This window comes from Sylvia atricapilla, chromosome Z (genome assembly GCF_009819655.1).
Source record: "Sylvia atricapilla isolate bSylAtr1 chromosome Z, bSylAtr1.pri, whole genome shotgun sequence".
In the NCBI taxonomy this organism is placed as follows: domain Eukaryota; kingdom Metazoa; phylum Chordata; class Aves; order Passeriformes; family Sylviidae; genus Sylvia; species Sylvia atricapilla.
This window is the reverse complement of record NC_089174.1, coordinates 86,905,210-86,919,318: the sequence shown is the minus strand read 5'-3', so window position 1 is coordinate 86,919,318 and position 14,109 is coordinate 86,905,210. Positions and strand designations below refer to the sequence as shown.

The following is a 14,109-nucleotide window of genomic DNA, read 5'->3' as shown; positions in this document are numbered from 1 at the left end:
GCAAATCCCACGTGTGCCTGGAACAGCGCTGGCTCCAGGAGGATGTAGAAGAAATGTGATGGGGAAGGAGTCATTGCACAGAGTTCCTGGGGGAAGGGTGTGAAAGAGAGGAAGGAGCTTGTGAAAAGGTGAACGCTGTGGGAATCAAGGAGGACAAAGAAGGAGGTGAAGATATAGGGAGGGAAGCAGAGGTTCTGGAAGGAGCTGAAGGTGGCCCAGAGACAGTGCAAGCAGGAGGTGATGGCAGGTGAGGTAGAGGAGAGAAGAACCCTGGGAGAAGGCAGCATCACTTTGGCATTATCAGCTGAGAATCCCCCCTCTAACGCTCTGTGCTGTCTGTGCTTTGTCCTAGGGCACTAAATGAGAATATGGCCAATGGCATTGAGGATCTTATCGGGATCCCATTCCCGAACCACAGCAGCGAGGTCCTGTGCGGCCTGAACGAGCAGAGGCACGACGGGCTGCTCTGTGATGTCATCCTCATCGTGCAGGACCAGGAGTACCGCACCCACCGCTCCGTCCTGGCCGCCTGCAGCAAGTACTTCAAAAAACTCTTCACTACCGGCACTTTAACAGACCAGCCCTATGTTTACGAGATTGACTTTGTCAAGCCTGAAGCACTTTCTGCCATCCTGGAGTTCGCCTACACCTCAACCCTCACCATCACCACCTCAAACGTCAAGCACATCCTCAGCGCCGCCAAGATGTTGGAGATCCAGAGCATCATCAACGTTTGCCTTGAAATCATGGAGCCCGACAGGGGGGCCGAGGAGGAAGATGACAAAGAGGATGATGACGACGACGAAGACGAAGATGAAGATGAGGAGGAAGAGGAGGAGGAGGAGGAAGTGGAAGATTTTGTCAATCAGGAGAACCTAGCCGATGTGCAAGAAGTAAGCTGCCACCAAAGCCCTTCTGAGTCTGATCTTACCGAAGAAGCTTACACAGAAGCGCCTAAAGATTTTCCAAATCACTTCCCAGCCAGTAACTCCACTGGACACCTGGGCATGATACGCGACTTCTCCATAGAGTCCTTGCTGAGTGAAAACTTGTACCCTAAGGCAAACATCCCAGAAAGGAGGCCAGCTCTGTCTCCTTTTGCCCCCAGCTTCTTCCCCCATCTGTGGAACGGCGACTTCAACTCCTTCCCCCAGCTCGAGGAGCCACAAGTAGACAATGGCCCCTTGGATCTGGTGATCAAAAAGAGGAAGATCAAGGAAGAGGAGGAGAAGGAAGACGTGCCTCCGCCTCCTTTCCCTAATGACTTCTTCAAGGACATGTTTGCCAACACCCCAGCAGCTCCCTTAGGGCACATTAAGGCAGAGACTGACTATAGCGCTTATCTCAATTTCCTAAGTGCTACCCAGTTCGGAGGAGTTTTTCCCCCATGGCCCCTGGAGGAAGAGAGGAAAATAAAGCCCAAGGCATCCCAGCAGTGTCCCATCTGTAACAAAGTCATCATGGGAGCCGGCAAGCTGCCCAGGCACATGAGGACCCACACGGGGGAGAAGCCCTATATGTGCAATATCTGTGAAGTTCGCTTTACCAGGTGTGTGTTGGTCACTTCTGCTGTGTCTGGGGTGTGGGGTGGTGGCTGGAGGGGCCACATCATAACCCTTGACTGATTTCTCAGCTACTCATCAGAGAAAACTCATCACAGTTTTTGGTTGTTTGGGGTTTTTTTTCCCCAGAATAAAAGTAGGGAAGAAAGCAGGGCAAGGTCTCTATCCCTTTGGAAAAAAAAAAAATAAAAAGGGAGGAAGGGAGGGTGGAGGAAGAAAAAGAACCTACTGATTTTTGTGGGTTGTGGATGACATCCACAGCTCACTGGATCCATCCCCTCACTGGACAAAAGCTTAAATAAGTAACAGGATATTTTCAACCCCACCATAGCTCACCACAGTGGGACCAGAGTGAGCTGGAAAACAGATGGTCAAACAGCCAAAGAGGCTTCATCTCTAATGTGCTGAGAGATGCATTGAGTTGGGAGGGCCATTTTAGCCACAGGATGTAATTACTTCGGGTTTGCACATTTTGGCATCGGTGTAGACCACAACCAAGTTGCACATGTTTAGACATGACAGTATCTGGGCTTTCTGGGGCTGGAGTGACCCTAATTATTATGTGTTAGTAGTGCAGTTGGGGTCTCGGTCTCTTCCCCAAAGTAACAAATGACAGGACAAGGGGAAACATCCTCAAGCTTCACCAGGGGAGGTTTAGATTGGATATTAGGAACAATTTCTTCATGCAGAGCACTGTAACAGTCTTCCCAGGGCAGTGGAGGAGTCCCCATCTCTGGAGGGATTTAAAGGATTTGTAGATATGATACCTGGGGACATGGTTTGGTGAGGGTAGAGTTGGACTCACAGAATCATGGAATGGTTTGGGCTGGAAATGACTTTAGAGTTCATCCAGTTCCATCCCCTGCCATGGGTAGGGACACATTCCACTATCCCAGGTTGCTCCAAGCACTGTCCAGCCTGGCCTGGGACACTTCCAGAGATGGGGCAGCTGCAACTTCTCTTGCCAAGTTGTATTTAGCAGTGCAAATATAATGTTCCAGCCTGAAACGGTGCTCTGCAAAGCTGGGCAAATTTAATCGGTGAGCAGAGACAAATAGATTCCTGGATCTGCTCTTGCTGAGTATAATTAATATCTAATGAGAACAATCTTTACCATAATAATAAAGCTTTCTGACAAGAGCATGGTATTTCAGCTCCTGGCTGCATGTGAGAGAAAGAAGAGCCCTATTAAGCTTGGGTGAGAAAACCAGAGGAAAATAATCTGCACAGTAGGCAGAGGCGAGCTCCTGACAATGGCCGGACACCTGGGGTGCTCCTGCATTCAGTCTGTCTTTTCTTCTCCTGTCCCTGTGATAATATTCGAATGGAAGATATGCAGATGACGAGAATTTGACCTGAAAATAAATTTCCCTGCTCCCCTCCATTAACGCAGCAGACACCGTATTGTAATGCGGGGAGCATCGTGCCTCGGGCGGGCATCTGCGACGTGAGCCAGCTCACCCTGGTATTTGCAGGGGAAAGGCCACTGCGTGGTGATAATTCCTGCCTGCAGGAATTTAGATCTGGCTCCTGCTGGTGCTGCATCCTCAGGTTAGCACTGGGCTGTTGTCTCAGCCCCGTGAGCCTGGTGGCATCTCGGGCTGGAGGGAGAGCCCCGTCCCTGTGGTCCCTGTCTCTGTCTTGTGTGTGCACTGCTGCGGGTGCTAATTGCTGATGAGGAAATGGCCTGGCTAGACCCATCACTGACACCTTCCCTGTGACAGGAATAATAGAGCTGAGCCCTCCCAGAGGGCTCCCAAAGTCCTTTACAGGCAAGGGCAGCGTTGTTCACTTAGTTCGGGGAAACTGAGGCACTGGTACTGACGCCTAGTCCAGGCAGGTTATATCAGCATGGTGGAGGTTAAAAGCTCCACACAGAGCTGGTCTAGCATGACCCATTACTAATGCAGGATTAAAACCTGATAGTTTTGACATCCCTGATGTGCTCAGCAGCTTCTAAATACAAGGCACAGGGGTAGGAGGACTTCAGGAAAGAAAAAAAATCAAAAAACAGGGACTCACCCAACAGTGCAGTCCCCCAACACCACTGATGAAAACTGGTCTTGTGGGTCACCCTGTGCAGAGCTGGGTGCTGGAGGGTCTTGTCCTTCATTAACGCCCTGAGCAAAGTGGATATCTTAAAATATTGATTCGTTTTTAAATGTGTTTGTAAGGATTTTGAATAGTGTGCAGCTAATTGGTTTTGTTCGGGGTGGGGTTTTCTTAGCTGTTTTCGTTATTGCTCTGGTGTGAGTGCTCTCTTTTAGGAAAAAGTGTCTTTTTAAGCGAAGTGGACTGATTGAGATGTAGAAAGAGATTTCTGCTGGGATTTCTTGAGTGCTGCCACTTGCATTATGTGTTTTGCTCTCGGGGGGAATCCCATGCTTTCTGAAAACATTGGGCTTGCACCCACAGTGCCTTCACTGGGGAGATGCAAGCTCAGATCGTCCTTTTTGAGGTCCCCTGGGAGTGAGGTTGCAGAGAAGCAGAGGTTCCCAGATGGAATTTCAGTATGCATTAGTCCTTTGCATTATTTCTGCATTTAAGGAACTGTGGAGGAGAAAATCTGCTGGGGAGATGGAGAAGATATATTTTCCGGGGTGAGGAGTGCCCCAACCTCCCCAGCAGATCCCTTCCCCTGCACATCAGTGGGATCTCATCCCCCAGCAAGGGCCCTATGTGCACCTGGATCTGCCACTCCTGCTGCCCACGGACATCTGATCGCAGGAAGCAGGACTTCATTTAATGGCTCATTAATTATTTTTTCCTTAAACAAAGGCTGCTCAGCTAATAGTCCGCTAGTTCCACCCTGCTAGAACGCCGGGGAAAGCTGCAAATATTTCAGCTTTTCCACCAAGACAGCCCCAGAGTGCTCAAGGAGATACCGTTCCAGCTGGAAAGGTTAACATTATTTGTTCCTATTATTTGTGTTGTGACAGCTCGCAGAGCCCTAATCGCTCTGCTAATGCAATTGCATTAAGGTTATTCACACACACACACACACACACGGAGCGTGGATCTCTGTCGGAGCGAGCCTCTTCACCACAGAGCACCTCACCATTCCTCCCCCAGCCTCTGAGCGGCTCCAGGTGGAGCCACAAACCTCCCCTGCATTCCCCGGAGATGCTGCCGGGGCAGGGAGGATTGGGTTTCTCCCCGTCTGCTGCCGGAGATGGGTAATAGCCTGAAAAGAGCTTTGCCTGTATTTACATTATACAGTCCTGGCACGCAGAGTGTTTATTAGGGAAAGCGATCCTGCTAAGTTAAACATTACATGCAGAGGTTCAAATTAAATTATGGGTGGGGTCGGCAGCTCTGCTTTTTATTAACATTTCACCCGGCTTTGCAGCGGGAGCCCCCGCGCTCATCCGTGCGCGATTTCTCCGTTCGGGGTGAAGTTCTTCCTGCTGCTGCTGCTTTGTCTGCTGCTGAGCACTGATCCCGGCCCTTCCAGAGGGAATGCACCCCTGTGAAAACCTCGGGGTAACACCAGCTTTAAAAATGACAGAGTGGGAAGTTGCCCTGAGCTTGGCACAGGGACTGAGAGATGCTTTCTTTCACGTCTCCCTAAAAAATCTGTGTGTGCAGGATCAGTCTCCCAAAAGCAATAAAGCATCATCTGGTGGAAAATTGACTCTCCTGCTAGGGATACTCCTTGGGATCCTTAATCCTGAGGGACTGGTGTGCAGGGATGCCCAGCCCAGGACTTCATTCCTCACGGTGTGGCCGACACCTCTGTGCTGCTGGGCATGTCACCAAAAACTGTTTCAACATGCACACGGGTTGGGTGGCAAAAACTAGTCCAGAGGCAGCACCTTGCAAGTTTTGAGGGCTTGACCTGCCAGAAGAAACAGATTTTTTTGTGGTTTTTATGTTACATCAATTGAATCATCGTATATATACTTATATGATGCAATTTATAATATAATCACAGTTTAAAACGATTATAAGTTGTATATTCTTTACTGTTTACATTAAATATACCATATAGTTTCATATGGCATATCTGTAATATACTATATGTATTTTATATCTAATAATGACATTACTCCACACATTCTACATATTTTTAGCCTCAATACTAGCATGTTGGAGGGTTCGTACTGAAATAATTTTGGAAAACAATATGAATTTTCCAACTTTACTCTTTACTTGAACTCCACTGGTGCAACCTAGGAAGCAGTGTTCAGCTCAGCTGAGCTATAATCAGCTTCACTTTTTATAATCATGCACTTCAGCTGTGATTTTGTTAGGTTTTATTCTTTTTTTGGCTGCAGAAGGAAACATTTATTTATTGAGGGAAAAAGTGGTGATTGGATTGCCAGTATAAGAATAATATTCTGGCTTTTAGGTGTTCCCCTTAAAAAATACATACTTGTAAAAAAAGTGCCATTGGGGTGGATATTACACTACTCCATGGCTGGATTTAAAAAACTTCTCCAAACTGTTTGGGAGGTTGGATGTGTGCTGGGCTTGGAGACCCTGGCAGGGAAGCACAGAGTGCCTGGGTGCTGCACCTTTGGCAGCATCACTCTCTGCTCCAAAAGAAAGCTCCTGAGACACCCTGTGGTCAGTGCAAGAATAAAAGGAGAGGAAAATCAGCTCCAAGAGGGACTGGATTTAAGCAGTATGTCCCACATTGCCAGGCTCTCAAATCCCAACTAATTTCCTTCTTTGCGGGCTGGAATAGGGCTGTATTTATTTAATAATCCCAGATTCAGTTATATATAGATGTATTCCCATATTTAGAATTTCCTCTTTGCAAAATACGTGGAAGGAGGTTGTAGCCTATTGGGGGTCAGACTCATCTCCCAGGGAACAAGGGACAGAGCAAGAGGGAGCAGCCTCAGGTTGTGCCAGAGAAAGCTGAGCTTGGAAAATCAGGAGAAATTTCTTCCCTGAAAGGGCTGTCCAGCCCTGGCACAGCCTGCCCGAGGCAGTACTGGAATCCCCATCCCTGGAAGGATTTAAAAGCCATCTGGATGTGGAACTTGGGGACATGGGTTAGTGATGGCCTTGGCTTGGGGAATGGTTGGACTTGATGATCTTAGGTCTTCTCCAGCCTTAATGATTCTCTCTTTTTAGGGTTTATTCCGGGGATTTTTTTTTCCTCCAGTTTAAGCTGGTTTTGAGCTCTTCGGGATGGGCTGCAAACTCCTGGCATGGAGGGCTCTGTGTGTGTGGTGTTTTAGCACCCAGGAAGGAGGAAGGGGATTCAAACATCAGCCTGCAAGACCATCCAGACTTTGGGAGAGGCCCCAGCATGAGCTGCCCACTTTCCCATCAGCTCCTCCCCTATCCCAATCAGGGAGACACACCTGTGGGAAGTGGATTTCTGTCAAAGCTTGACAGAAGGCTCACATAGTATGCATCTGTATGCTAATTTTGAGATAGAAAATGCTGACTTAGGAATGCAATGGAATAGGATAGACATTGTTGAGAGAGAAATGGAACTAGAAACAAGTTTCAAGTGATGGCCTTGCAAATAAGACTGGATGCTTTGGAGAAATAAAACTATGAAAGAGGCATTGTAGTAGAACCCACGAGAGGTAATTTTAGATGATTTGCTTTAAGGTATTAATGGCATTGCGTGGCAAAAGCTGATGGGCCAAGAAACACTTATAATGTATCGTAATTAGGAAATAGTTGGGCTTCTGATTGTGATAGTGGGAATTGTAACATCCGTACTATCTCACCCTTCTCACATGGAATGAAAATGGAATAAGAGTTTTTGAAACGCCTCTCAGGAGCCCTGTCTCTGGGTCAAAACCAGGGCATAATCCTACAAGCAACCCCAAAAAGAGGAATCCCACTGTTGTGGTTTGAAAACAAACCAAGTGAGAGGCTCTAAGTCAGAAATACAATTTATTGAGAAGAAAGGGAAATAAAATAAAATAAAATAAATAAAATAAAATAAAAGCAACAATACAAAAAGAAAAAAAAACACTGACAGAGTCAGAATACAACCTGATCAGGGTGATGGAAGCAGTCCAGGTGAGGTGGTCTTCCTGAAGCAGTGATCTTGTGGAAAGGTCTGGTAGCTCCAGTCCTCTGGGAATCCAGTGGGTGAGGGCTGCTTCTACTGTCCCAAATCCCAGCTTATATCCAGGTGAGAATGCTTGGCTCCTCCCCATGGGCGGGGCATCTCACAATGGGATGATGAGTCATAAAGGAGGTCCTTGATGGCCCATTAAAGAGAGATAACTCCCGGAGGGAGTTATCCGTGAGTCATGCACAAGGCATTGATGGGCCATGAACTGAACATGGTGATAGAATACATCCTAAACTACAACCCAGGACACCTCAGCCCGCACCGCCTGACCAAACCCCCTTTTATCTTTCCGCAGGCAGGACAAGCTGAAAATCCACATGCGGAAGCACACGGGGGAGCGGCCGTACCTGTGCATCCACTGCAACGCCAAGTTCGTGCACAACTACGACCTGAAGAACCACATGCGCATCCACACGGGCATCCGGCCCTACCAGTGCGAGTTCTGCTACAAGAGCTTCACCCGCTCCGACCACCTGCACCGCCACATCAAGCGCCAGAGCTGCCGCGTGGCCCGGCCCCGGCGTGGCCGCAAGCCCGCGGCGTGGAGGGCGGCCGGCCTGCTCTTTGCCCCCGGCGGCCCGCCCGTGGAGAGCGGCTTCGTGGTGCCTCCAGCGCTGGAGGAGGTGAGCGGCCACCTCGGCGGCGCGGCCGTGTGCCTTCCCGGCCCCAGCCCCAAGCATTTCCTCAGCGGGGCCAAGGCGCCGTTCAGCCTGCAGGAGTTGGAGAGCCAGATCGAGGAAACGCAGATGAAGCTCTTCAGGCGGGCGCAGATGGACATGGAGAGGAACGCGGGCATCTTCGCCTTCGCCCTGGGCCACAATGAGAGCCTCGCTGCCCAGCCCTTCTTCCCTCTCCCAGACCCTTGGAGCGCGGGCTTCAGCGGCTTGGCGGGGCTCGGCCACGTGGCTCCCATCTCAGAGGCCAGCAACTAAACCCGTGCCCGGTCCCACCATGCGTCCCAGCAAGGCAGCCCGCTCCCCTGGGGCTCCCTCCTGCCATTCTGCATCATCAGGTTCCCCAGAAGCTCCTTGTCCTCTCACTGCCGTGGCCTGCCGTGGGGTTTGGGGATGGGCGGGTGCTGTGCCCCGTGGCCACCGGCACTTTAGACTCTGCACTTGGCTTTGGGGCACTTGGCTGTCCCATCCCACCACTCACTCATGGCTCCGTCTGGGAAGGCCAGGCCAGGACTGCTGCTCTCTTCAACACCCCCAAAAAATGTCACTTGCCTTAGTCCAGGGCTCGGCCATCACCATGAGATAGCTTTTCTGTGGGAAATGTTCCCCATTTTCCCACGCACAGAGCTCACTGGACACTGACAAGCCGTCCAGACTTGGGTTTGTTACGTTGCATTCCTTGGCCCTTTTGGTCAAAAAGACTTTTCTGTTTTCTTTCTGGTTTTGTTTTCTTTTTTTTTCTTAATTAATTCCCATGTCTGGCAACAATTTATTCTACAAGGGATAAAGGGGACATCTAGCAGCCTTGCTGGGAGAGGGAGAGAGGGAGGATCCTGGCCACTGCCTTTCTCAGCAGTATATCAGATTTACAGGGCTGCTGAAAGCCCTGATCTGCAGCATGAGTTGGGACCTTAAAAAAAAAAAAAAAAAAAAAAAAAAAAAAAAAAAAATGGAGATAGAACACCTAGTGCAAAGCTGGGTGGAAAAGGGGGATTTTACTTATTTTGGTTCTTTAGCTATTTCAAAGTTTCAAAAGGAGAACCAAAGCCTATTTTGAGTATTTTAACTTCAGTTGCTTGAAAAGGTGAAGGAAAAGTTTTGGAAGAATCAGTAATGTTTCGATACTGAGCTTTTATTAAACCCTTGCTTTGAAAAAAATGAACCAGTGGGAATTTTGAAATGAAAAAAAAAAGTAGTTTCAAACCAAAGAGTCAGAATTCGCTGCCGCTGACCAGTCTAAAATGTCTGGGGTTCTTTCCTTAATTCCCTCGAATTCTTATGTGATAGTGATGAGAAAAATTTACCAAACACTCACATGGCCCCAAATCTGCAGTGTTGATGGGAAAAGATCAGGTGTGCAAATGTCCCTGCTGCTTGTCTCAAGGGATCTTTGTGGAAAAGTTCACTAAAGGTGTCTTGATGGTGACACTGCCTACTTGCAAGCAAGTAGAAGTGCTATTTCATTCTCAGCTGTAATTAGTTCAAAAGAGAAGTGACATATGATGGGATACTCCAAGCTGAAGGTCACCTACAGTGGCCAGCAGGTTTGGGGTGACTCCCCAGCATCCCTGCAGTCCCCATCCTGGCCATCCCATCTGGTAATTCTTTTTGGGGCAAAAAAAAAACCCTGTGGTTGATTGGCTGAAATTGCCCTGTCCACCTCCTTCAGCCCCAAATCCATGAGCTACTTGTGAAGGATCAAGGCTTTTGGTGGCCCTCTGCCTCTCATGGCTCCTCCTAGATGAGCCCTGGGAGGCAGACACGGTGGGACCCTGGTTCCACCACTGGCTGAGGTGGGTTGCAGTGGTTGTTCTACACAAAACCAACACCTGGAAATGTCAATGTTACAATTTAGGGCTTTTTATTTCTCTTTTTACTACGACCTTTCAACGTCAGCAGAATCGAAGGGAATGCGAGGACCCGCGGGTTCATGAGATTTTTGGTTTTTCCATCAGTGGCGCGGTGGCTGGATGAGAATCTGCCCACCAGAGGCAAGGAGGGGGACACAGGGAGTCCAGGGTTCCACAGCCCCCAGGAGGGCCTGAGGGGCTTCTGCTCTGAGACCACCCCCAGCAGAATGTTCCCAAGGAACTGCCCAACACTCGGCTTGCTCCTCCAGAAAGAAACCCATAAAGACTCCACGTGCAACAAAAGTCAATGGAGAGAGAAAAAAAAGAAAGTAAGAAGAAAAAGAAATCTTCTTAAAACTGCATCAGACTTTTTCTTTTTAATCCATATCAACTTCTTAAACAAGCGACGTTTGCAGATGGTTGGTTCCTTCAGGTGTTTTGTTTGTTTTTTTGATTTTTTTTTTTGTCTACGATATGGAGTCATTGTAAAATATCCAAAGATGCTGAGTACTGTATGATCTGCAAGGACTTGAAGCAAGGTGTTTTTTCTGTCTCGGTTTGTTTGTTAGGTCAGTTGGGTTCTTTTTTTTTTTTTTTTTCCTATATGTCTAAGTGGGGATAAACCTTTGCAATTTTTCTATTTATAACTATTTTTATGTGATTGCTTTATGTACAAAACAATGGAAAAAAAATCAAAACAAAAAAGTAGAGAGAAACACACACGTACACAAACAAATTTGCCTTAGTTACTCACGGGACAATCACCCTTAACTTTGATTGATGCTAAAAAGCGGATGGAAAAAAAAGAGAGACTAGATCATTTTATGTATTTATTAAACTGTATTAATTGATGCTTTTAAATTATTAGCAGGACTTGATTTTCTTGCCTGTGGCCATGGTGAGAAGGCAAAGCCACCGCAGTTGCTGAGCTGCCAGCGCATCCATCCGTGTGGCCTCAGCTCTGTGGATGTTTGCCTGACACCTTTTGGAAAGCCAGAATAATCACTTATTAATTAAACATTGAGTTGGTATGGGCTCCAGCCCAAGGGGCTGCTGGTGCTGCGATGCTGATGACAATTATGGAGTTAAGGTTGATTTTCCCGCTGGCGCTGGGTTGGGTAGGGCTGGAGGGAGCTGAGTGCTGGCAGTGATCGTGTTTTGGGGTGTAGAGGGATGATTAGAGAAAACCCTGTTTCTTCCCGTTTCGGTGTTGTGTGGTGAGTCCAGGCCACAGGTATCCACATGGGAGCCCAGCTGGGTGTGAAGGTGCCTTCCTGGGGATCTGCTCCCGTTTCCCAACCAGGACAGGTGTACTGAGCACCAAACCTGGGGCTGGAAGGACACGGGGTCTGTCCCAGCTCACAGTCTGGTGGCTCCTTGTTCATCTCACCCTGGCTCTTACAGCCTGGCTGCAGCAGGGGCAGTGGCTGGGGCATTCTGCCCCTGTGCCCAGGTGAGAGCCCACCTGCAGAGCTGCCCCAGCCCTGCCTCCAACAGCACAAGGACGTGGAGCTGCTGCAGCCAGTCCAGAGGAGGCCACGGAGATGCTGCCAGGGCTGGAGCCCCTCTGCTCTGGAGCCAGCCTGGGACACCTGGGGCTCTTCAGCTGCACAAGAGAAGCTCCAGGGAGAGCTCCCAGCCCCTGCCAGGGCCTAAAGGCAGATTGGGAGACAGATGGGGCAGATTTTAGCAGGGCCTATTGTGATAGAGCAGGAGGAGGTGTTTCAGACTAAAAGAGAGGCGATTCAGTCTAGATAGAAGGAAGAAATTATTTACAGCTGAAACAAGTTACCCAAAGAGATGATGACTGGCCCTGAATCCCTAGAAGTGTCCAAGACCAGGCTGGACAGGGCTTGAAGCAACCTGGGATAGAGGAAGGTGTCCCTGCCCATGGCAGGGGGTGGATCTGGATGACCCTTAAAGGTCCCTTCCAACTCCAATCCTCTGATGATTCTATGATGATGTGAACACAGCTGACACAAACATGGGCCCTGTAATTCACGTGGCTGCTCAGAAATTGCAGAATCCCTTTGTTGTTTCTGAATGAGGTGCAAAAGCCTGGAAAATAAGCTCCAGGTAGGAATGGCGGGACTTGTTCAGCCTCTTGGAAGCAAAGTAAACAGGTTCCCTGTGGCTGTTGAGAGACCTACGTGCTGTCCTGCAACCTGCAGCGTGATTCCCAGCCTTCCTCTGAAGCCATCCTGGCTCTGGAGGGAGGCAGGTGCTGGTGGAGGGTGATTCACCCCAGCGTAGGCTGGACCTCCCAGGGGTGGGATGAATCACCTTTGGGCACCTCTCTGCTACCTACCAGCGTGCTGTGCTTTCCCATAGCTCACTGAGATAAGGTTAACCCCAGGGAGGGATGTTTCCACCACCACCACCTCTCTCCTCAGCCTGTGGGACAGTCCCTGGTAAAACCTTTCCCAAGAGAATGGGATGCTGGCACAGCCCAGGGACCCAGGTCAGGCAGCTTGATTTCTTCCCAGTGTTTTTTAACTGGGAATGCAGTGGGAAATAAAGGTCCGTGTCTCCCAAGCCTGGGCGCCAAGGATTCAGGCTCATGGGTGGTACACCCTGCTGCAATCCCAGCAAAACATCCCAGGTTCTTACAGCCACAGGTCATTTTCCTTCCTTTACGCTTAGGAGAAGGACTGCACAGCATCAGGTGCTGGTGCAGGGGTCCAGATCTGCAGGCAGAGTCCAGAAATGTGACTTGGGAACAAAGAAATACCAACCCCCCTCCCAGTGCAGGTGGTGAATTGTTGAGCAGCTACTCCGTGCTTGGACCTGCACAACCATGGCAGGACAGCCCATAAACTATGTGTTTCTGAGCACAAAAAAATCCACAAAATGAAAATTGTGTAGTCTGCTTTTCAGCTATTTAAATACACTTACAACTTCTTTTTTTTTTCAGGTCTTGTGGCTTTTAACCCCATTTTATGCTCACATTCTGGTTTGCTTATAATGCCAGAATGACAACAACAACAGCAACAAAAATAAAAAAGAAGAGGTAGATTTGCAAGTGGAGGGTGGAAAAAAAAAAATCTAAAAATTGCTCGGAGGAGCTGTGCATTAATCAGACACTTGGGAATCACGGGAATAAACCAGCTTCAGTAAATGCTTGTTAGCAACAACATATGGCTACATGCTTGCTCCTGAACAGCTGCTGTTATCTGCTGGAGCATCCAGGCTGTGGAGGGGGAACAGCACCGGGGTGATGCTGCTTGGACCAGGTGTGGCAGCCAAAGGAGCATCTCCTGGCACGAGTGGCAGGGAGCTGGATGGGCAAACCCTTTCCCTGGGCTCAAAACCCTGTGCTGAGCATTGCAAGATCCTCTTCTTGCAGTTGTGCAGGAGGAAATTACATACAGGGAAAAAAAAAAAAAAAAAAAAAAAAAAAAAAAAAAAGAAAAAAGTTGGTGTTTTAAGAAGGGGGAGAAAGAGCCTGCAAGTTTGGGAAGCGAGAGGGTTTTCCATTTGGCAGTCACCTGCAGGAAAAAAAAAAAAGAAAAAAGAATAATTTTGCAAAGTACAGCCTAAAATGTTTTAGACTTGAATGTGTCAGCAGGACTCCTGGCAGCACCAGTGAGGCTGCAAATGCTGCCCAGTGTCTGCTCTGCTCGTGCTCTGCCTGCAGCTCCCTGGGACCTGCTATGCCCCCCATCCTTTTCCATCCATTTTGGAGGGGATTAGTGCTTTATTTACAGTCTCTGTGCCCTGCAGCTGGAATATTTTGTGGCTGCAGAGGAAACTTTTAAGGTAAGGGAGTACATGAAGCAAGACCCCAACCATCTCGTTTTAAGAAAATGCTGTGTTTGGCAGCAAGTCACCCCTGGCTGGGTTTTTAAGATCTGCCATTGCCTTTTGGTACCTCTAACTGTGTGCACCTGTGTTTCTTTCCAAGCCAAAAAAAGGAAAAGGGAAGAACTGAGAAAAAAATCCCTGCTTGTAGAAGATAACACCCCATATAG

General features: G+C 48.6%; 1 protein-coding gene across 1 annotated transcript; it reads left to right on the top strand.

Moving 5' to 3' along the window:
* Positions 1-353: 353 nt before the first annotated feature.
* Positions 354-8,605, top strand: ZBTB7C (zinc finger and BTB domain containing 7C). Its single transcript, XM_066339995.1, has 2 exons — positions 354-1,549; positions 7,910-8,605. The coding sequence occupies exons 1-2, from the start codon at positions 369-371 to the stop codon at positions 8,544-8,546; spliced, it is 1,818 nt and encodes a 605-aa protein (XP_066196092.1). The 5' UTR covers positions 354-368; the 3' UTR covers positions 8,547-8,605.
* The last annotated feature ends 5,504 nt before the right edge of the window (positions 8,606-14,109 follow it).